The 21,647-nt window shown below is 41.3% G+C and overlaps 1 protein-coding gene across 1 annotated transcript in view; it reads left to right on the top strand.

Annotated features, from left to right (window-relative positions):
- Positions 1-18,022, top strand: part of ACTR1A (actin related protein 1A) — a 32,025-nt gene extending 14,003 nt beyond the window's left edge. The window contains exons 2-11 of the mRNA XM_089683301.1: positions 528-592; positions 675-750; positions 856-981; positions 2,874-2,998; positions 5,656-5,872; positions 7,818-7,910; positions 9,223-9,397; positions 10,782-10,843; positions 12,777-12,817; positions 15,315-18,022. Of these exons, the coding sequence (XP_089539427.1) occupies positions 528-592; positions 675-750; positions 856-981; positions 2,874-2,998; positions 5,656-5,872; positions 7,818-7,910; positions 9,223-9,397; positions 10,782-10,843; positions 12,777-12,817; positions 15,315-15,417 (1,083 nt within the window). The 3' untranslated portion in view covers positions 15,418-18,022. The remainder of the gene's footprint in view (positions 1-527; positions 593-674; positions 751-855; positions 982-2,873; positions 2,999-5,655; positions 5,873-7,817; positions 7,911-9,222; positions 9,398-10,781; positions 10,844-12,776; positions 12,818-15,314) is intronic.
- The last annotated feature ends 3,625 nt before the right edge of the window (positions 18,023-21,647 follow it).

The following is a 21,647-nucleotide window of genomic DNA, read 5'->3' as shown; positions in this document are numbered from 1 at the left end:
CACATGCTTTGCATGCAGCTGTGGGTCACCCCCATTCAGTTAAATGGGTCACATTCAGCGGGTCGAACTGCCCACCGAATGTGACAGCATGGATCATTTTTGCTGTGCCAAGGCCAAGACAAATGTATGCCCCTTTCAGCTGCTTTTGCAGCCTAAGATCGAGTAGTATTGTAAACCAGGCCTACTGATCGCAGGTGCAACGCTCTGCAGGCTGCTTAAAAGAAAATAAATGCTCATTTTTTTACCTGCAAAAAAATGTGCACTTATTATTTTTTTTACAAAAGGTGAACTAATCCTTTAAAACCAGAGTTTAGAGTCACTTTAACAATCTTTATAAAAAATGAAAACCAGAGAACCTTTAACTCTTTGCTGGAACTGTGAACGCCTATGGATTAGAAATGTAAAAGTGTTGTGTTAGAATTCCATTGTTCATTTTTAGTCGCCTCCTGTACATCTTCTGGCATTTTACATTGTATGGGTACATTATTGTATTTACTGTTATTATAGTGTAACTTTTTTCTCATTAGGGCTCTGGAGTCATTAAAGCTGGCTTTGCTGGTGATCAGATCCCAAAGTATTGCTTTCCTAACTAGTAAGTACTTCTTTATGGATGAACCAGCATGCGGCTGCTGTACAGGGTGACGTTTGTAACCTTTTGTTGTATTTCTTCTTAGTGTGGGGCGGCCAAAGCATATTCGGGTTATGGCTGGTGCCTTGGAAGGAGATTTATTTATTGGACCAAAGGCAGAGGTGAATTATTTTGACCACTCTTTGTAATGGAACTGCTGAATATTTCTTGAAGTGTTCAAACTGTAAGATATTCCTTCGTTATACTGACGTACATTAACGTTCTAGGAACACAGAGGCTTACTATCTATCCGATACCCCATGGAACACGGCATTGTAAAGGACTGGAATGACATGGAACGCATCTGGCAGTATGTCTATTCAAAAGATCAGCTGCAGACTTTTTCAGAAGAGGTATGGAGGCGTTATCCTTAAACGCTTTGTTATCTATGTAACAAAATAACATACTTTTTAGTAGTCTTCATATGCTGTGTAGTTCCGTTTGCTTGCATTGGGGTTCCAATTTTGTGGCTGTGTCATATGTGAGTGTCTGACACAGACACCCCTCTATTTTTAGTATATTGACCCCAGTGAAGGTGTTTTCCCGAATCTTGTTGGCATTGAACAGCTTTTTTTTTTTTTTCTCCATCTGTGTCCAATTGGAGGGATTTTACTTTTCTTCCTGTCCCATAGCCAAAACAGGGAGTGAGAGGAATTCCTACAAGTTAAGGGAATCCCTTGGGGGTCACCAGAACTAGTGTCCCCATTGGAAAATAAATTCCCCTCTATTACTTTTCTGGGGACAACCAAAAATTTGTGGGTTTTTTTTTTCCTTTTAACCGCCTCCTGTCCACCATATAAGGTAATGACGGGCGTGCGGCGGTTCTCTTGTTCTGGGAGAACATCATATGACGTCCTTCCACTCTAACTGCACATGCGCACCCTCAGGGGCTTGGCGACTGGTGGTGCACTGTGTCTCTGGGACTCTGTCATGTGATCAGCTGTGTCCAATAACAGTTGATCACATGTAAATAGGAAATGCCGGTTATCAGCAGTCCTCTCCTCCTGCTGACAGCTCGTGAGGAGAGGAAAGCCTGTAATCGGGGACATCTACACTGGTCATCAGTGCAGCCCTGTCAGTGCCCATCAATGCCACCTGTAAGTGCCCATCATTGCCATATACCAGTGCCCATCAATGCCACAAATTGGTGCCTACCAGTACACATCAATGCCACATATCAGTGCCCATCAGAGCTGCCTATCAGTGCCACCTAACAGTTCCAATCAGTGCCATATATGAGTGCTGCCTTTCAATGCCCACAAGTGATGCCTATCAGTGCCGCCTCTCAGTGCCCATCACTGCAGCCTCAGCGCACATCAGTGAAGGAGAAAAATTACTTATTTACAATATTTTATAACAGAAACAAAGAACATTTTTTTCAAAATGTTCAGTCTTTTTTACTTTGTTTAGCAAAAATAAAAACCCCAGTGGTGATTAAATACCACCAAAAGAAAGCTCTAGCTCAAGAAAATGACAGTTTTGTTTGGGTACAGTGTTTCATGACTGCGCAATTGTCATTCAAAGTGCTAGAGAGCTGAAAGCTGAAAATTGGCCTGGGCAGGAAGTGGGTAAAAGTGCCCGGTAGGCAAGTGGTTAATTTCACTTTCTATGCTAATGGTAAACAGAACAAAGAGGATGGCTCTCCCTATCAGTGATACAAAGCAATAAAAAAACTGACAGGTGTTCTATTCCCTCTTCACTCTTCCCAAAATTAAAAGAACAAAAGGTTTTCCTTTTAGTTATTTTGGTTGTAAAGGCTTAAGGTTTATATCTTAATACATTTTCTACGTAAGGTAAAAAAAAAACAAAACACTTTTTGTGTTCAGCCCCTATAAATACCTGTTACATTAGAATGTTTTCCCACAAGATTCAAACAATTGTCACCCAGGAATCACAATTTTTTTTCAATTCGAAAAGATGTGTGGATCTTGGATGAAAACCTTTCTAAATAGACCCCATAAGTTGTCACATAAACAGCACCTCTTTGCCCTCTTCTGATATAATGCAGTTTCAAAGCTGATTCCTGACATGAAAGCTGAAAATCACTTTGCCTATTTGGGCTTTATACATTGGAAACCCTGCATGCCCTGTATTGATGGCCTGTGGAGGTACACTGCGTGTACAGAATAATAAAACTACAATATACTAAGCAAATACTGGTTCTTAACTCTTTTGATTGATAAAAAAGAAAACACTAACATTCAGTATAAATCTTCTTTAAATGATATTTAATTCTGTTCCACAGCATCCAGTATTGCTAACAGAAGCTCCCTTAAATCCCCGGAAAAATCGCGAGCGAGCGGCAGAGGTTTTCTTTGAAACTTTTAATGTTCCAGCTCTGTTCATCTCCATGCAAGCTGTGCTGAGTCTGTAAGTGCCTCATTGTGTGTGTGTGTATATGTATATATATATATATATATATATATATATATATATATATATATTATAGTTATCTGCACTCATGTTTTATGGTCATCCTCTTATTGACTCCCGGTTTCTTTTTTTAAAAGTGAAGTTGCTTTTTAACTCTTATCTGCAAAAAAATGTTGGCTGCTGGAGTCTGCTTGGATGCTGTAGACCACCCACAAGCATAATTGTTTCACACATTGGTACATGAGGCTTAAATGTCTCTTTGATATGTCCGTGCTAAATCCTTGGTGTGTTCCTGGTGTTTTCACTGTAACAGCTGCACACCTGGGATTCATTTATTCTGCACTATGAACCATCTTGACTAATTAATAAGTGTAGTCTGGTGTGACTAAAGACTTGTGTGTATGGATGCCTGGGCCTTCTGTTCTGCTGAAACTTTGTACACTGAGTTCATTAAACTATAGAGGCAGCTGGTCTTGCTGTGCGCAGATCCATTTCTGCAGTCTGCTTAAAGAGATCTGAAAGCAGATGGGGTTCAAGTACACCAAGGATGCCAAGGATCCAAGGATGCCTACAGCATGCTATATTTAATACAGAGGTATCTTGGTTTTCTTTACTGGTAGATATGTCACCATAGAGAGCTGCTCATGTACAGTGAATACACTGCACAATAAGGGCTTATTCTGAATGAGCCCTATGTGCGTTCACAGTGCTTTTTTCATATTTAATTAAAAATAGCCAGTGCTCTGGTAGCTTTTAGTTCCACAAAGACTTTATTGAGATAAGGCAAATACAAAATAGGGCTCAGAAGACCATGGCAAACATTACAACAAAGAAAAAAGGAGATTTCAAAAATACCGTACATTAAGAAACTTGTGTTTTTAAAATTGTAAATTACACTAGTTGTCATGCACAGTGAGCTTTAAACATGTCTCTCAATACACAGTACCATGTAGCTCTTTTTAAAAAAGGGACATGGACTTCTTTCACTGTGTTTATGCGTATAAGGGACCTAACCTCCGATCCTTCACATCACAGTCCGTTATTACATCAGTGTTCTCAGTTCCCCTGCATATCATATCGTCCCTCCCTTCACATTGCAGTCCTTCGTCCCCCTTCACATTCTTGTCCTCGGACCCCCTTTTTATAACCCCCCTCCCCACTTCAAATTGCTGTTCTCAGCCCTCCTTCATATCATCCCCCTTCACGTTCCTTTTCTCACCCCCTTTATAGCACCCCTCCTTCACATTGCAGTCCCCAGCCCTCCTTCACATTCCTGTCCACACCCCCTTTATTGAACCCTCTTTCACATTGCAATCCTCAGTCCCCCTTCACATTCTTGTCCTCACCCCCTTGATAGAACCCCCCCCTTCACTCTGCAATCCCCAGCCCCCCTTCACATTCTTATCATTCCCTTTTATAGCACCCCATTTACATTCCTGTCCTCACCCCCTTTATAGCACTCCCATTCACATTCCTGTTCTCACCCCCTTTATAGAACCCCCTCTTCACTCTGTAGTCCCCAGCCCACCTTCACATTCCTGTCCACATCCCCTTTATAGAACCCCCGCCTTCACTGCAGTCCCCAGCCCCCTTCGCATTCTTGTCCTCGGCCCCTTTGTAGAACCCCCCCCCCCCCCCCTTCTTAACACTCACTTTACATTCCTGTCCTTACTTGCCCCTTTTTATATAACCCCCTTCACATCATCCCCGGCTTCCCCCATACTTCATAGTAGTGACAGACCCCACTTCCCTGTCCTACTTTACAGTGCAGAGGGTGGAAAGTACAGAAGATCTAGAGCTGACATCGGAAGAGCAGCACAGTGATGGACAGGGCGGGAGCTGCCGCAGTTAACTGATTTCTAGGATTGCCCTGCATCATAACAACCAGTCATTTAACTGGGCCAGCTACCGCCCTCCGTTCATTGTTCTGCTTCTGTATGTCAGCTTTGCAAAGAAGACAGTGCCAGCGGCAGCTGGGGGGGGGGAGCCAGCTCCTAAATGGCGGGTCTGGGAGGTACAGTGACCCGGTCCTCATTTGGACCACGGTCCGCCATTTAGAGGGCTGATATAGGGGGTACTGTAATCTTAAACTAAAATAAAAAACCGCTCATGAAAAGGAAATCTTCAAATAATGTCAGCCTAAAAAGGTGACCATATGCAGAGGAACTAGTAATTTGGCCAGCCAACTCCACTGAGGGAGCCTGGCTGGAGGAATTGGGGGGTCTGGGGGAGAGGGTGTGAGAGGGAGTGGAGGACGAGAAGCAGCAGAATGAAGGATGGGGGGAAGAAGAGGCAGGGACATTAGGGAGGGTAGGGGAGGAAAACAAAAGAGGTGAGGAGGGTAGCAGCAAGGGGAAGGAAAAAGGTGCCCCATTTACATTTTGGTGCCCTTGCCTCCTGGCATGAGTTGAGTAAGACAAGCTCTGGTAACTTCTAATCTTCTTGGTTTACAAGTTTCTGACACTCATACAAGTGGCCAAATACTGGACTACAGCCCCCTTCATCTGCCTCTTTGCTACCCTTTTGGCATCCAGATTGAAATGTGACTTAGCTTTTGTTGTTCAGTGGAGGAACTGTAATATACAAGCTTTAAATAGATAATAAGGGTGTTTTGTGGCTCAGGTTTATAATCAACCTGCTTTTCCTTCATCCAGCTATGCCACCGGGAGAACAACGGGGGTGGTTCTGGACTCTGGAGATGGAGTAACACATGCAGTGCCAATTTATGAGGGCTTTGCCATGCCTCATTCCATCATGAGGATCGACATTGCTGGCCGAGATGTCTCCCGCTTCCTCCGGCTTTACTTGCGGAAAGAGGGCTACGACTTTCATACCTCAGCTGAGTTTGAAATAGTCAAAACTATCAAAGAGGTTTGTACTGGCTTTTTCCAGAGTGTAGAAAAATGTGACAGGTTGAGTATGGGTTTGGAGCACAGTTAAAAGTGCCATGAGCTTCATAGGGTGGATGGACATACATGCTTGATCTGAATATATTCCTGCAGGGGGGCATCCTCTTAAAATCAGACTTTTGGCTTGGCTAGATGATTGTGTTATTGGGCAGATTTTCAGAAATATTCAGAGTTGGCCATGTGCAGTCAGATCATGCTTCAGCTTTCATTTGCTAACTTATGAGTATTTTCCACTTGTACAGCCTTCTCTTCTGTGCTAAAATTGCTTGTTTTTATTTCACTGCACACTGTGAGCTTCACACAGCGTGCATTAGAAGCTGCATCAAGTTGGACAGAGCCCGCCCCATTACCTGGCTGAAGGACATCCAGCATAATCTAGCTTTTTCCTCCCCAGCCTGAATGTCCCTTTCATTCTTTGGATTTCAGTCTTTGAAACTCAACATCACATATGGGCATTACCTAGGATGCTCTTCATGCAAATACAGCCTATCCAGGAGTACCACTCTCCAGACAGAGACCGCTTTATGAAGACCTTTTTGATATTTGCATAACTCATCCCAAGGACCAGCCCACTGTATGCATCAGGGCTGAGGGCATTTGAGAGGAGTACTAAGGCAAGGTGTTCTGATGAGTTCAGCCTTGATTTGCCTGCAGAGACCCAACAATGATGTCACTGTTATTAAAATAGAGGATTAAGTCTCGGTTCACACTGCGGTGCGTGGAACTGCATGCAATTTGTATAGGAATCGCACCACATTCCTGTTTAATGCACATGCGATTCTTTGTGGTGCGATTTGTATTGTTCCACACAAAAGAGGTGCTGTTTTTGGGGTGACGTTAACCTAACATCGACGTTCACTGCACATTGCATGAACACAGTGCGATTGTGATGCTGTGCGGGAAATGCACAGGAATCCCAAACCACATCAATATGAACCGAGTCTTAATGTAAGTATAAAAATTATTTTTTTTTTAAATTTAATTCGCATATTGATATTGGGGAAGATGGACAAAGTAAGGCAAAAAATAAGCAGAATAAAGTTCAGCTGTACGCATTAGGCTAAATGAACATCTCAGCATGTTACAAAAAATTCTACTTATATTTTTTATGCAGTTTTCAGTAAGTACATCTTCCATAGACATGAATAACAACTGTGTGGGGAAAAAGAAATGTGAATTTCTCCCTAATGGTTAATAGACAGGCCTGTCATTTAGGGAATTTAATACCCTTTTATGGGGTAAATTAAAAATGCCCCCCCCCCCCCTTTTTTTCAAGGATACTTGACTTTTTTTTTTTATTTTATTTTGTTATATAATCAATAATATCTATTTGATGTGTTTTGATCCTTTTTCTGCTATACTTAGTATCGTATATTGCTTAGTGTTTGGCTAATTATATGCATTATATGGCCTTTCACCATGCCATGAAATTTAATTTAAGGCTACCATTTTTTCAAGGGTAAATCCACTTTTCCAACACATGTTATATTGCTAAGTAGCCACTACCTCTTCTGTTCATTGAATCTGTATAGTGATGGACTAAGCTCAAGTGTCTTTCTTGTAAACGGGATCCTTGTGAACAGGCCGTGTTCATGATCTAGCACATTACCAGATGCCAGAACTGTAATGGCTTTGTTAAAGATCCATTTTAATCATAAAAATGTTTCATTTGAACTGATATAGGGTAAGCAGCCTGCTGGCATTTTTCTTAGGCAGCTAGCAGTCTTAGAGGAATCTGTAGTGAAGTGTTTCTTACATTGCATTAGTAGTTCACTGATGTATTATTCTTTTGCTTGGGTTGTGTTTTTTATCAGTACATTTGTTATACCCATGGTACCTATTTTTTATAGTCTGAATCTTTTAGCCAAATGTTTATGAACGATTGTTCTTTTTTTGGTTTTGTGTAGCGTGCGTGTTACCTGTCTATCAATCCACAAAAAGATGAGACACTGGAGACAGAGAAGGCCCAGTATTACTTGCCTGATGGAAGCACAATTGAGGTATGTCCCCAAACAACTAGAGACATGTCAGCCATCATTCGTTGACTTTTGCAGGTTGGAAATGTGAACGTACTGTTCATAATGTCTAGAAAATACACACACACATACACACACACACACATACACACACATACACATACACACACACACACACATACACACACACACACACACACACTTACACAACATGTATTCTTAGAGTGCTTCTAAAGCTTAAATATTGTAATATATTCCCTACAGTAAGGTGGAAAATGTTTAGGTAGTAATATGGCCCCTCACCTTTCCTTTAAGCTTACATGAGCTTGATCTCTCACCAGCCCTGTTCCTGCCTATAGTGGCTCTCTCCTCTCACTTTTTGGATTCACAGGCCATTGGCTCCCGCAGTTGTCAATCTAGTTCTGTGACGTAGGAGCGGGGGAAACAGGGGCAGGGCCCGAGCCGCACTGTCTGTGTCTATGGATGCAGGCAGCATGACTCTGGATCGTGCCTGCAGGTGGCTTGCTTTGGGTGCATACTCAGAAAAGGAGGAGCTAGGAGCACCATTGAGAAACCTGAGAAGTGGAGGTTTGGGCTACATTGGCTTGCACAGCAAACTATGTATAGAAACCAAAGTTTTTAAGATATTAACATACACTGGTAAGATAGATAGATAGATAGATATATATATATATATATATATATATATATATATATATATATATATATATATATATATATAGTACATCTAGATAGTAAGGGCTAATTGGCATGGCTGTACAATGTACAGTTTGAGCATGTTTATCTGCCTGTAAGCCACAGGTGCTGCACACAGTTGCTCCATAGATCGGCTAAATGCAGGTATACGCTGGTACTCGCATAGAGATAAAAAACCATTTGTATGACCCCAAGCAGCAATGTGCATGGGCCCTCAGCGTTTTGTCCCAGCTAAATGTGCAAAGTTCTGTTCTTTTTTTTGTTTTTTTTCTCTTTTTTTTTTAATAGTTGTTTATTCTTCCCTCTGGAAGAAAGGCAAGCCTTTCATATGACGTTTATGTGCCTCTTGACTCTTTCATTAGATGTCTTTATAACTTAATAAAAATCTGTTAAAGATGACATAATATCACAGTAGGGTATTTGTTTCAGAACTACATAGACATCCTAACACAGTCCTTTATACAGATCACAAGGCATACTGGAATATCTATGCTCAGTGACTCACCATTGTGTATGATCACTGGGTGTGGTAGACAAGTGGTGCCAGCATTTATGAATGTGTCAGATGTTGCACCTTCTGTTGTCTGTTAATTTTACAGATGTTTCTTCTTCTATGTAGATTGGCCCAGCCCGATTCCGAGCACCTGAGCTGCTGTTCCGGCCAGATCTTATTGGAGAAGAGTGTGAAGGAATTCATGAGGTGTTAGTATTTGCCATCCAGAAATCAGACATGGACCTAAGGCGGACTTTGTTCTCCAACATAGTGCTCTCTGGAGGATCCACCTTATTTAAAGGTGCTGACAAATGTGATATTTGTTTTTTTTCTTACTGCTTTAGAAAGCTTGGATGCATCTCACAATTTGCACTGGAATAGTTGAATCATATAGTGTATATGTAAGTAAATTAATTGATCACTGAAGTTATCCTTTAAAGTATTTTCACCCAACATTTCAGTGTTGGATTGGATTTGATGTACGAAAATATAGAGACCATATTACTTGCTGTGGTTGCTTCACAATACAATTGGCTCTTCTTATGTAGCAGTGTCCTTTTGAAGTTGATCAGCAGAGGCCCTGATGTAAGTAGAAAAGGTGTCACAACCGCACCCCCTATTGTCTAGTCATTTCTCGTTTATGAATATAGGCAGCAGTGGAGGCTGGTCACTACACAGAGCTAATTCCAAGGTTAACATTAGTCTTTTAGGGGAATTCACACAAGAACAGACAGCTGCCGGAGCATTTTACTTCTCTTCACAACTTCAATAGGTGGCAGTGTAGCTCCTCCTTTTTTTTTTTTTTTTTTTTTTTTTTTTTTGCATTCTGAATAGGATACAGGAAATTGTTTTTTGTATGTCTCTGTGGTTTTTCAGTGCAGTAAAACGCCTGTCACTGCTCTATGTATGAATTAGCCCTTTTAAATACTTTTTATTCTTAAAAGTCTTTTATTTTAGTTTTTACTACGTTTAAACGTAAATATGTCCTCAAACGTTCAATCCCCTTCTCAAGTTTTCCATGCTAAATAGACCCAGCACAACCTTTTTCTATCTTATGGCTTCCTGGGTGCAGTCAGCCAGCCTAACGCAGAGACCCTACCTAATCCATAATTCCTGCATAGTAACATACTGAAGGCAGTGTACTAACAGGGGACAATGGATAGTTAGAACCTGGCTAGTGTTAGCCAGCCTAACACAGACTTTACAGCGTCTGACTTTCCTGCATAGAAATTCAGAGAAGGCATTGTACTACAGAAGGAAATGGGGGATTGGGATCTTGTTACTGTCAGCCATTTTAACACAGACTCTACATCACTGGCCTTTTTCCATAGTAACACATGGAGGACAGCGTTCTGCAAGAAAGGATGGGTGGTGAGACCTTGGTACTGTCAGCCAGCCTATTACTCCTAATATAATTTGAGTTTCCTTGCATAGTAACACACGAGTGACAGCATTCTAAGGGGACGGTTGGGTAGTTGGGACCTTGGTACTGGAGTCGGCCTAACACAGACCTTACAAACAGTGCTGCCTGAATTGTCTAAGTTTGTAGGGTGTTCATACGCAGTGTTTTTGATTTGGAATTCACATTTACTGTGTGTGATGAACTTGGCATTAGCATTGAATGTCACTGAGATAGCTTACTTTTATCCACTGAACTCAGACTGCTCTATAAATTTGTGTTCCAGGTTTCGGGGACCGACTTCTGAGCGAAGTAAAGAAATTGGCACCGAAAGATGTAAAAATAAGGGTATGATTTTTTTTTTTTCTTCATGTATTTGTTAGTTTTTGTCTCCATTGTTTGGTTCATAGTGGAGAAGTGTTAGCACCTCAATGAGATTTTTCTGTTTTACTTGTTTGTTGTCTATGTCCACTTTGGGTATGTTCTGCTCATTTCCCGTGTGCTTGTTTGGATGGGAAGTGAGGGGAAGTCTCCCTTTTGGTTTTTAAATCTTCCCCACTCTGTGCAAAAAGGCAAGACCATGTTATTGTTACAACTCAGGCCCCTATCAGACAGGGCAGATCTGTCAGCGTGATCCGCCTGCTCAGCTGGGGAACATTCCGCTGATCCCCGCTGGGCAGGCAGATGACAGGTCTCAGAGCGGACACAGACACTTGCCCGCTGATTTCAATGGGATGGTCAGATGGAAACTGATCGTCTGTCCGTTTCCATCCGATACGATCCACTGGATGCATGGGGAACATATCCCCATCCGTCTGTTTTTGCCGTACAGGATCGGATGCCGGTGGGTGTCAGTGGAGTATTGTTCGCCGGTTCATAGAAGTCTATGGATAGACCAATCGGGTCCGCTTGAAAAACGGACAGGCGGACCCCATCGGTCAACTCATGTGAAAGGGGCCTTATTCTTCCTTGGGGAAGACAACCATACATCTGGGTTCTATTTCCTGTCTATAGAGGAAATGTTACTCCTGCACAAGGAGCTGCGTCTGTATTCTAAGTTTATTATTTCTAGGAGGTAGACATGATGGACCTAACAGATCTCCCTAACTGCCTGTGTGGTTAATTGGACAGGAAACTCTACAACAATTATAAAGAAAGAAACAAGAGAAATCCATACATATATGGCCAGATTAACTCTTCCCTTGCTTTAAGAAAAACATTTTTTTTTCCTGCTATTTGTGACTTTGTCCCCAGTTCTTTTAACAATGACTATACAGGAAGAAAGATAAAATCTCATGTGATTACAATTAAAACATTAATCGTAATAAAAGTGCAGTACGTAATATATCAACAACAAATAATCAAGTAAAAAATCCACTATAAATCGTGAATGAATAGTGGATGTTTTAATTTAATTCATTGTTTACTTTATGTTGATTGTTGTTGCTATTTTAAGGCACTGCACTTTTATCACTGGTATACTTTTTTTGTATTCGTACTTTAACCCCTTGACGCCGATCGCACGCAAATATGCTCCCTCTCGGTGTCTCGGCCTTGACGCCAAGCGGTAGCATATTTGCGTGCAATTAAAAAATACATATGTGCTGAGAGCGCGCGCCCTGCACACTACCAGCACATATGTCTGCTACTCCCGGAAAGGTCCCAATCTCCCCTTTCAATCAGGACCTTTTCCGATCATGTGATTCCCGGGATGGCGAATCATGGTGGTCACATGACCCTAAAACCCCTCCCCGCCTCCCGGCTTCTGAAACTATTAAAGGGTCGGGAGGCGCCAGCGCCAAGAGGTTAAAGATTTTTTGTATGCTTACCTATTGCTAGCAGCCTTCTATTTATTATTGTTTTAGTGTTAACTTATTAAATTTATCTTTTAAATTTTTCACAGTTAAAACATGGCAGAATCCCTATCTCTTTTCTGCCCTTTTCAAATTAAGTAAAAAAAAATGCAAAAAACTTACTGTTGGAGTCCGACTTTGAGAACAAGGCTTGGTTATCGAAACTCTGCAGCATGGGTTTATCAACCAGATGGGTTTTTCAGATGAGAGTTAAATAAAGCAGAAAAGGTGGAAGTTTAGCAAACCATAACTATTTGTAAAGTGGATATCAACAAGGGTTTTAGTAATATAGAATGTAATCGATTGCTAGGAATAGATGGGTCCTGATAGTAAATGTACATACATCAAGGGGTATCCGTGACTAGTTGATAATTTATTATTTGCTTTTTAAAAGCTGCTTTTTTTAATGTGATTTTATTTTTGTTTAGATATCTGCTCCTCAAGAACGATTATATTCAACATGGATTGGGTAGGTAACCTTTTTAAGAAAAAAAAAAAAATGTTACCTCATTATATACTCAGTTTAAATTGCTCGGGTTTTGTGATTGGTTTTCTTTGAGCCTGACTTCACCATTTTAATTGCATACCACAGACATAAAAATGATTAAAAGAGATGGCCTAATTGAATTGTTGCTCAGATACTGCTACCCCTGAAACTATACATCAGTTGTGTGCAGATGTAGTCATTGCTGACTTGTATTTCTGTCCCTTGGATTTAGAATATCAGTGCATATGATTTCTGCTTTTGATATACAGAAGTACTGTCAGGTAGAATTTTAAACAATCTAGTAAACCATGTAAAGTATGAAGAAATACAAACGGCCACCATTATCAGGAACATTGGCAGGTGCTACACTTGCTGGCTTAAGGCCTGGTTCACACTACGTGCGTTTAAGTTGCGTTTTTTCTGCATCCAAAATGCACAGAAAGTAGGTTATATGGTTGTTGGTGTCATAGTTCACTTCAGTGCTTGCAGTTCCAGTGCGTTCGGGGTGCAGAAAAAAAAGTAAAACAGACTGCATTTTTTTTTCTGCACAGAACTCTACTGGAACGCGGTAAAACGCATAAAAAATGCACTGGAATGCACCAAAAACACACTGGAACGCACATGTCTCTATTTCAATTGAAGAAAAAGGGGGGAAAATGACCTGGAATGCATCAAAAACATACCGGCACACGCCCAAAACTTGTAAAAAATGCACATTCAAAAACGTGTCCAGAACGCATCTGGACTGTGTATAGTGTGAACCGGCCCTAAAATAACGAATTTTTATTCATTTTGAAAGCCTAACTGAATGTTTAATCTTTTCCCACCTGGACACATATATGCAGCTGCTGAGCAGGCGGGCTTTAATGCCAAGTGACCACATATATGCATCCATAGGGAACAGCTTTTCTGTGATGAGTGCTGGCTCACTGTGCAGTCTTGACACAGTAATGGAGCTATGTTATGGGCAGCACTCGTTGCATACTGTCGAACTGGAGCTTCCGATCATGTGACCACCGTGAAAGCCAGTCATATATCACAAGATTGGAAAGCCCACCTCTGCCTCCCAGCATTTTAATCCTGAGAAGGGCCTGGGCAGGGGAAGGTTAAAGCGGTCATATGGGTGACTTTACCACTGGTGACATGTTGCCAGTAAGAGAGTCTTCCAGTTACCTCTCGGGAATCTCGCCCTTGCTGGCCCCGAATTTGCCAAATCTTGCTCACTAGCGAGGGGAAGCAAAGGAGCAACATCTAGCTGTCCTGTCTAGCATAGGACTTATTCCATAAAGACTAGTAAGTGGCCTCTTAGCAATCCTGACACTGGGGAGTTTCCAGTAAGGCTGCATTGACACCTGAGTGCAGTTTTTTTTATGCCATGTAACAGCATAGGGCAGCCCAGTCATTTGAACGGACTGGCCTACATACAACAAAGGCGATGAAGTAGCTCGTACCTTTTTTTGGCACTGAGACAAACGTGTTTTGCTGCGGGACTGCAAGTGCAATGGACATTTTTAAGTTTTTTTATTTTTGTGTGTATTTCCAGAAATGCATGCAGAAACGCACGTTTCTGTCTGTGCTCCCAGTATGCTTATGTCTGAATGCGCCCTAAGTATCTGGATTACTTATGTGACATTTGCCCAAATCGGCTAAAGGCTTTCCAGGTGCATGAAGACAAGTGTGCGTCTTTACAGTTCCTTTTGTTAAGAAAGCAGCAGCAACTTGTGTATGCATGCCTACCTCTTACCAGTATGCTGCAGAGAAGGACCCTTCTCTTTTGAGTGGAAGCAATGGACTTTCCACAGAAGTTCAACATGTGTCAGTGTTAGACCTTTCCAGTCAGCAGGGAGCACGAGGTCAGATTCAGCAGTTATGGTTTCTGTCTTCTGCAGAGAGACCTCTGTTTCCTCACAGAGAACAAATGTTCTTCTTTGCAGCATGCTGGCAAGGGATAGGCATTTTTTGGCATCTGTGGCTGCTTTCTGAAGAAAATAAAAACTTCTAAAGCTGGCTATACACTGCATACATTTTAGACAAACATTTGCTCAGTGGATGACCCAGCTGACCACCTCCTGACGTCCCTTGACTGCAAAAAGTCAAAGGAGCCAGACAAAACATTGTCAGCCGAAAAGCAGCTGTATCCATTTAGAAGCAACACAGGGGAAGGAGACCTGTAAGTGAAGGTCTTCTCTCCAGCTAGACAGGGCTGTGTTGAGGGGCAGAGCTATGTAAATCAGAAGTGAATGGACATAAAGTACCGATCCTTTGGCAGGTAATACAGCTCTCATACATGCATTACATCTGCTTATTTAACTATTTGCCTAGAGTTTAGCTTTAAACACAGCTATCATATCCCCTGCAATGCCAGTTGAAAATGATTTATATGTTCATACTGTCTAAGCAACATCTGGAAAACCAACTAACTGTCTGATAATATTATAAGTACTTTGATTCCATTTCACACACATTTTACCTTTTTCAGTGGATCTATTTTGGCTTCTTTGGACACCTTTAAGAAAATGTGGGTCTCCAAGAAGGAATATGAAGAAGATGGACCCAGAGCTATCCATCGGAAAACTTTCTAACGTCCCAAAAGACCAAGTCTCTGTATCAGTCCACTTCAGTTTAAAACTCGCTTTTTGAGTATGAGAGTGTGGTCGGGAGGTGGCTGGTGGGTGGGTGTGAATGTATGTGTCTGTATGCGCTCTCCAGCATGCCAAGAAGTCGTCAAACAAGGGCAGAAGATCTGTAGAGGGCAACTGAAAAAAACCCATCGGAAAGGAAAGCCTTTATCCCATTCCTATTTATGTGTTATGTTGCACCAGGGTCTGTAAATGGTCTGTTGCGAAAATATTTTATCGCATTATAGCCTATTTATCCTTAACAGATTACCTTACATAAAGTGTATAAAAAAAAAAAAAAAAAATACAAAAAAAAACAGCTGGCAGTACATTATGAACTGTTCACTGACGTATGTGACCCCCCGCACTTATTCGCCACACGGGCCTTTCAGAATTACGTTTACTTGAGTCAACAAAGAAAACACGTTTCTTGAAACTATAGTATGTCATACTAGTTTAACAACATAGTTTTTGGAAATGTTTCTATTGCATGATAATAAAAAGAACAGTATAGTTATATAGTTAGACATCTGGAATATTTGACTTCTTTTTGTTAGAGTATTTCTGTGACAAAGCCTGTCTGCAGGTCAGTGTAGGTTCCAGGACATTCATCTATAGAATTTATCATTCAGGTTACCCGTAATGTCTATTTGGTGTTCATATTTATATACAGAAACTAAGGGGACTAGGCAAACCTATTGTTTTGGTTCTTTGTATACTTGGGAGGAGAGGCCAATTAGGTAACCCTGTTCATTCATTCTTGGGTACTTGTTTACCTGGGAGAAGGAGCCCACTAAGCAACCCTGTTCTACCATCCATGGGTCTTTGCATACCTGGGAGAAGGAGCAAAGTTGGTAAATCTGTCTCCATTCTTGGGTGCTTTATACCTAGGAGAAGGAGCCAACTAAGAAACCCTGTTCCGCCATCCATGGGTCTTTGTATACCTGGGAGAAGGAGCCAAGTTGGTAAATCTGTCTCCATTCTTGGGTGCTTTATACCTAGGAGAAAGAGCCAAGTAGGTAATCCTTGGCTCCCCATCCTTGGCTCACTGTATACCTTGGAGAGGGAGCCAACTAAGGTAACCCAGGATCACCATCCTTGGCTCACTGTATACCTTGAAGAAGACGCCAACTAGATAGCCCTGTCTCTCCATCCCTATGTGCTTGTATACCTGGGAAAAGAAAACAACTAGGGGCAACTTGGTAATCCTGTCCGCCATCTTTGGGTTCTTATATACTTGGGAAGATGAGCTAAGTGTCACACTCCTGACTTTATCATTTTGTCTTTTTTTTTTTTTTTTGCTTGCCCTACAAAGCAAATGGCATTGAATACCACTATAAATTGAAGCAAAACTATAAAAAGTCTAACATTTCTGTCTTGGTATATGTTTGTCTACTTTTGTATTATTTGTTCACTTGAGTTGTCTGCTGAAGTTTTTTCCTTTTTTTTTTTTTTATTATACAAATGTTAAGTTTGGCACATAGAGAGGATGCCTTAAAGGTTTTTCCCCACTTTAAATTTGTTTAGGACACATGTTTATTGTATGGGAGCCACATCTGTGGTGCGACTCTAATATAGCTTTATACCCTCCTAGGGAAGAGGTAGAACAGCATTATACAGGCACGATTTGCATGGCTTGGATCCCAGCTTCCTCCCTTGCCAGCATGTATCTGCTCCATAGAAGTGTCACCCATTGGGGTTCTTAGTAGAACATTTTGTGAGTGCTTAACAGCTCATATTTGTAAGTGCTCCTGAATCATGTCCAAAACGACCCCTGAGGATTGTTAAACATCAGCCCTTTGATGTTTTGGGAAATCCTTTTCTGAAGCAGAACTCCATCCAAGTGTGTATTGGGGAAGAGGTCTTTAGCTATTATGTAAATATTGCTTATATCTGACACCTCAGTTATTGTGAGTGGTACACTGATATTGTGTCACTCAAATTTCCATTTCAAACGTATTTTTTAGAAAAATGGTAAAATCTTTTACTCAAAAGCATAATAAATCATGTTTAGGTAATCTAGGCTGCAGTAAACTGAAATCTGATTGGCTCATATGAGTCTGCTCACTTTGAATATCATTCTTGGCTGTTGCACTGTCTTAGTGCATAAATCTTATATACTTGAAGAAGTAAATGTCCCCATACACTTTCCGCACAAGGGGACAAGAGGGTTTTTGCTTTGCAGATGGCAAGTAATAGCTACACTTTTATTCCACCAATAATCACTTGCATGGAGTTCAGGAAAATCTGCCTTCAGCACAATAGTTACTTGGTCCTCATCAGATAAGAAATGACCCTTTTCCCATTGATAAACAAAGTGCTGCTACATCAGAGGCTGAAAACATTGGTTCAAATCTGTCCCTTTGTCTATTTTACAGCTGCATATGATTTGTATTTTGTATTTATTAACTACTGCTTTAATACTTCAACACTAAATGATAACTTCAACTCGCCTGTATAGTGGACTAGTTTATGGATTGTTTACAGTGGCGTTATTATACTGGCATACTAATCGGGTAATTGATGACATTGTAACACTAAACCGTGTTTTTAATTTGTTAACCGCTTATACAGGACTTTGCGTCTATTATTCCACATTACAACCTATGCTTTGGAAGTAAGGATATCATCTGCATACAAAGGTTATGTTCCAATATCTATTACGGAGTTGCAATATTATATGCATTGTTTGGGGCCATACAGGGTATCCTTCCGCAGGCAATGATTTAATGAAACGAGGTGTACAGTATATGTTGCTATGCACACTCAGTGTATACCAGCCTTTCTCAACCAGGATTTCAGGGGTTCCATGAGCTGTGAACAATAGCACATTGATCTACTACCAACGACAACCATAGTTTTTACAGTTAAAACATGTTTTATGTCAATTTTAATTCTAAGATTGTCACTGAAAAATGTATTAAGTATCGAGCAGGAGGATGTGAAATGTATCTTTTCTTCTGAAGATGTAGATATATTTGTTTTTATCGGAAGTTCTCTGAGACTTGAAACATTTCAGGAGTTCCTGCAGTGGAAAAAGGTAGAGAAGTTGGTGTAACACCTGCACTACAGCTCTGCAATGACCGGATGTGAATACTGCACTGTCATAGCCAAATATACTGCAGTTATGTTTTGTTTTTGTGTTGAATGAGTCTTTTTGGGATACAGCAGAGAGCATGTTAGTTATATGTAATGGTCTGTATCCCATTCCCTGCAGCTTCTTGCTAAAATCTTCCCTTCAGTACCTCCTTAGTGGCCATCGTCTGGCACTGTGAGTTAACAGCCGCTGCTAGTCTGAAAAGTTGCGTCGTTTACTTACCCTCTTCTGCCTTCTCCACCACTCATAGCATATGAAGGGCAATATCCAGAAACTGTGAAAGAGGCACTGAAGGGTTGCTATGCATCTTAGGCTGCAGGTGATAGGATACGCACAACTAAGGCTCCTATCACATGGGGCAGACTCAGTTATGATCAGTGGGATGAGGGTGGATGACAGGTACCTATCTGCTCAGACCGAGCCTGCTCAGCTCTATGGGTGGTCATCTGCTCTCTGTTTACTCCCAGCTGCCCTCTGATCCACCTAGACTGAGGGGGACAGATTCCCCTCTGCAGTTTTTTTTTCTTTTAGTGGAGTGGATGGGAGGTAATCAGGTATACACCTGCTGGTCCATAGGGGTGAATGGCGGGTCCAATCAGGTCAACCTGAAAAATCAACAGTCAGACGTTTTGTGTGAAAGGGGCCTAATGTGCTTGGTACTGTCTAGACTCGTACACATACTTCATTTGTCTAGTTGCCCTATGAGATTAGGCTTGACCAGGACTGGTATTATGAGAGGCTAAATGGAGGCCAGAGACAAAACTACTATCCCACAAACGACTCTAAATTTTACCATAGTTCCTTACATATAAGGAGCATGAGTAATATGCTCAGTATCGCAGACTCTTGAACTAGGAAAACAATAGTAGGGCTTGGGTATTGCCATGTTTTGTACCTCCTCTGCTCCTTGCTAAATAAAGGGCCCATTCAAATCAGAGTCCTAAAGTCCATGCGTATACTTTTAATTTTTGAATGGGAATTTATAACTGTTGTGTGTTCCGTTGGAACCCTTAACTATGGTTGGAAAATGGTAGAATGATCAATGTAGATATCATTGCCTCTAGCAGAAGAGTTGATTTATTTAGTGAGCAAGCTGCATGCTGTCTTTTTAGCGGACCAAGTAAATTAAACAAGAACTGTACTCAAAATGGATTTTGGTTGGACTAGTGCATGTTTTGTTCTTCTCTGGTTTTTACTGGGCCCATCTCCCATGGCTGTGGTAACTAAGGGCTCATTCACACTTGACTGATTTCTAACATTTGCCAAACGCCCCTATAGCATTTGACAGGCATTCGGCAAGAGTTTTTAACGTTCCTCAAACGCCCTATGAACATTTTGATAGGCATTTGCCAAACGTTAAAACGGCACTACAAATGCCTACAATGAAGTTTAATGGTATTAACTGCCAGGCATTTGCAGAGCATCACCATAGACTTGAATGGGAGGCTTCAACTCCTCCTGACTCGACATGAGGCGTCAATTTTGCAGCAACACTAACGCTTCAGTGTGAACAGCACTGTGTGCTGCCATGTGTAGAATTTTCATAGGCGTTTGAGGAGCGTTAAAAACGCTTCCCAAACGCCTGTTATCAAAGCTAGTGTGAACTTAGCCTAAAAGTTTACTTTTTTCAGCTGAGCTTCCTGAGTCACCTAGTTAAGAGAGATCACTATACTCTACATTACTGGTTTTTAACCTGAGCCCTCTTTTGTTTTCTTTATCAGAATGGTCCCTAGTTTTTAGCCAGTGATAGATCTATGGATGGTTTGGAAACAGTACAAAGTTTAACTGTGTTTGGGCTCTTGTGACATAGAATTTATTTTTTTGTTTAACAAATGTTGGCTCCTATAAAAGGAGTACTCACAATAAAGTGCAGGAATTATGCTCAACTCTGATCCTCTGCACCCTGTAACAGTGCCTTCATTCACATCTCCTCCACAGGTTACTTGTTCATGCAGTAACTGGCAGCACAGACAACGTGCTGTTAAAGGACAATGGGGGCTGCAGTTGAGTACTATTGCAGTAGAACACGATACAGGATTTGTCTGATATATGCTCCTGTGGATGACCAATAAGAATGTATGTAGCATTCCCTTTTAACAGGTGATCCCTAAGGTCCTGGGAATGCATTGTGACCCCTAAGGTCCTGGGAATGCATTGGAAAACTGAACCCTGCATCACTCCACCTAAAAAGGAAAGTTCTGCTTTAGGACAAGTTTAATTTTATTGTCATTAACTGCCTGGTATTTCTTTTTATCATGGCATTCTGAATATCAAGTGCATGCCATCTATGTCTATGGGAGAAGCTGATGCTGTAGTTTTATTCTGGAATACTAGCAATTGTTTAAACATAGGGCTCTTTATGCTGCATGGCTTAAGAATTCTATGCGTGTAACAAACCGTATTCATGACGTTAAGGGCTGCGTACATCAAAAATGAATCCGCTCAGTACCATTAGCCCAGGGTATTCAGTATATTGGTGGACAAGTAATGGCTGTGAGTGGGTTTGTAAAGAAACTTAGGGCAGAATGACTGTGCCTCCTTATCACCCACTCCTTCAACAAGGTATACTCAATACTACACTCCCTCAACAAGGTATACTCAATACTACACTCCCTCAACAAGGTATACTCAATACTACACTCCCTCATGGCCGTGTCCAACCTGAATAGGCTTCTTTGTTAGAGTGTGCATGGCTGAACACCATCACTGCTTGCTAATCCTGCCATGTGACAGTATTTGTGCTTGGTGATTGGCCACTCAGGCCAAACACTGTTAAAGGGGAGGAATTACATGCACCTCCTATATCTGGGAGCCCTGCTCTGATAGAGTGAGTAGGCAGCGCAGGTCTGTAAGTGACTTGGTGGGGAGTGGGCAACCAGAGGCACTTACTTTAGGATGCTCACAAGCCTTGAAAAGATGTAATGATCCAGTGTAATGGTTAACCTTAGAAATGGTTTTTAAACTTCTCAACATTTGTGTGAAGAGGCTCTTGAGGTATAGGCCTGCTCCCCAGGAAATATTCATCCTATTCTTGTCTTTTGATAAGCCTAGGTGTTGACATTTATTCTACACTTAAGTAAGCAGTGACAAGTGGTAT

The sequence above is a fragment of the Staurois parvus genome, unplaced genomic scaffold (assembly GCF_062004578.1).
Source record: "Staurois parvus isolate SC_StPar_1 unplaced genomic scaffold, SC_StPar_1.0 ptg000303l, whole genome shotgun sequence".
NCBI classification, from domain to species: domain Eukaryota; kingdom Metazoa; phylum Chordata; class Amphibia; order Anura; family Ranidae; genus Staurois; species Staurois parvus.
The sequence above is the reverse complement of the archived record's forward strand: the minus strand, read 5'-3'. Positions and strand labels throughout refer to the sequence as shown.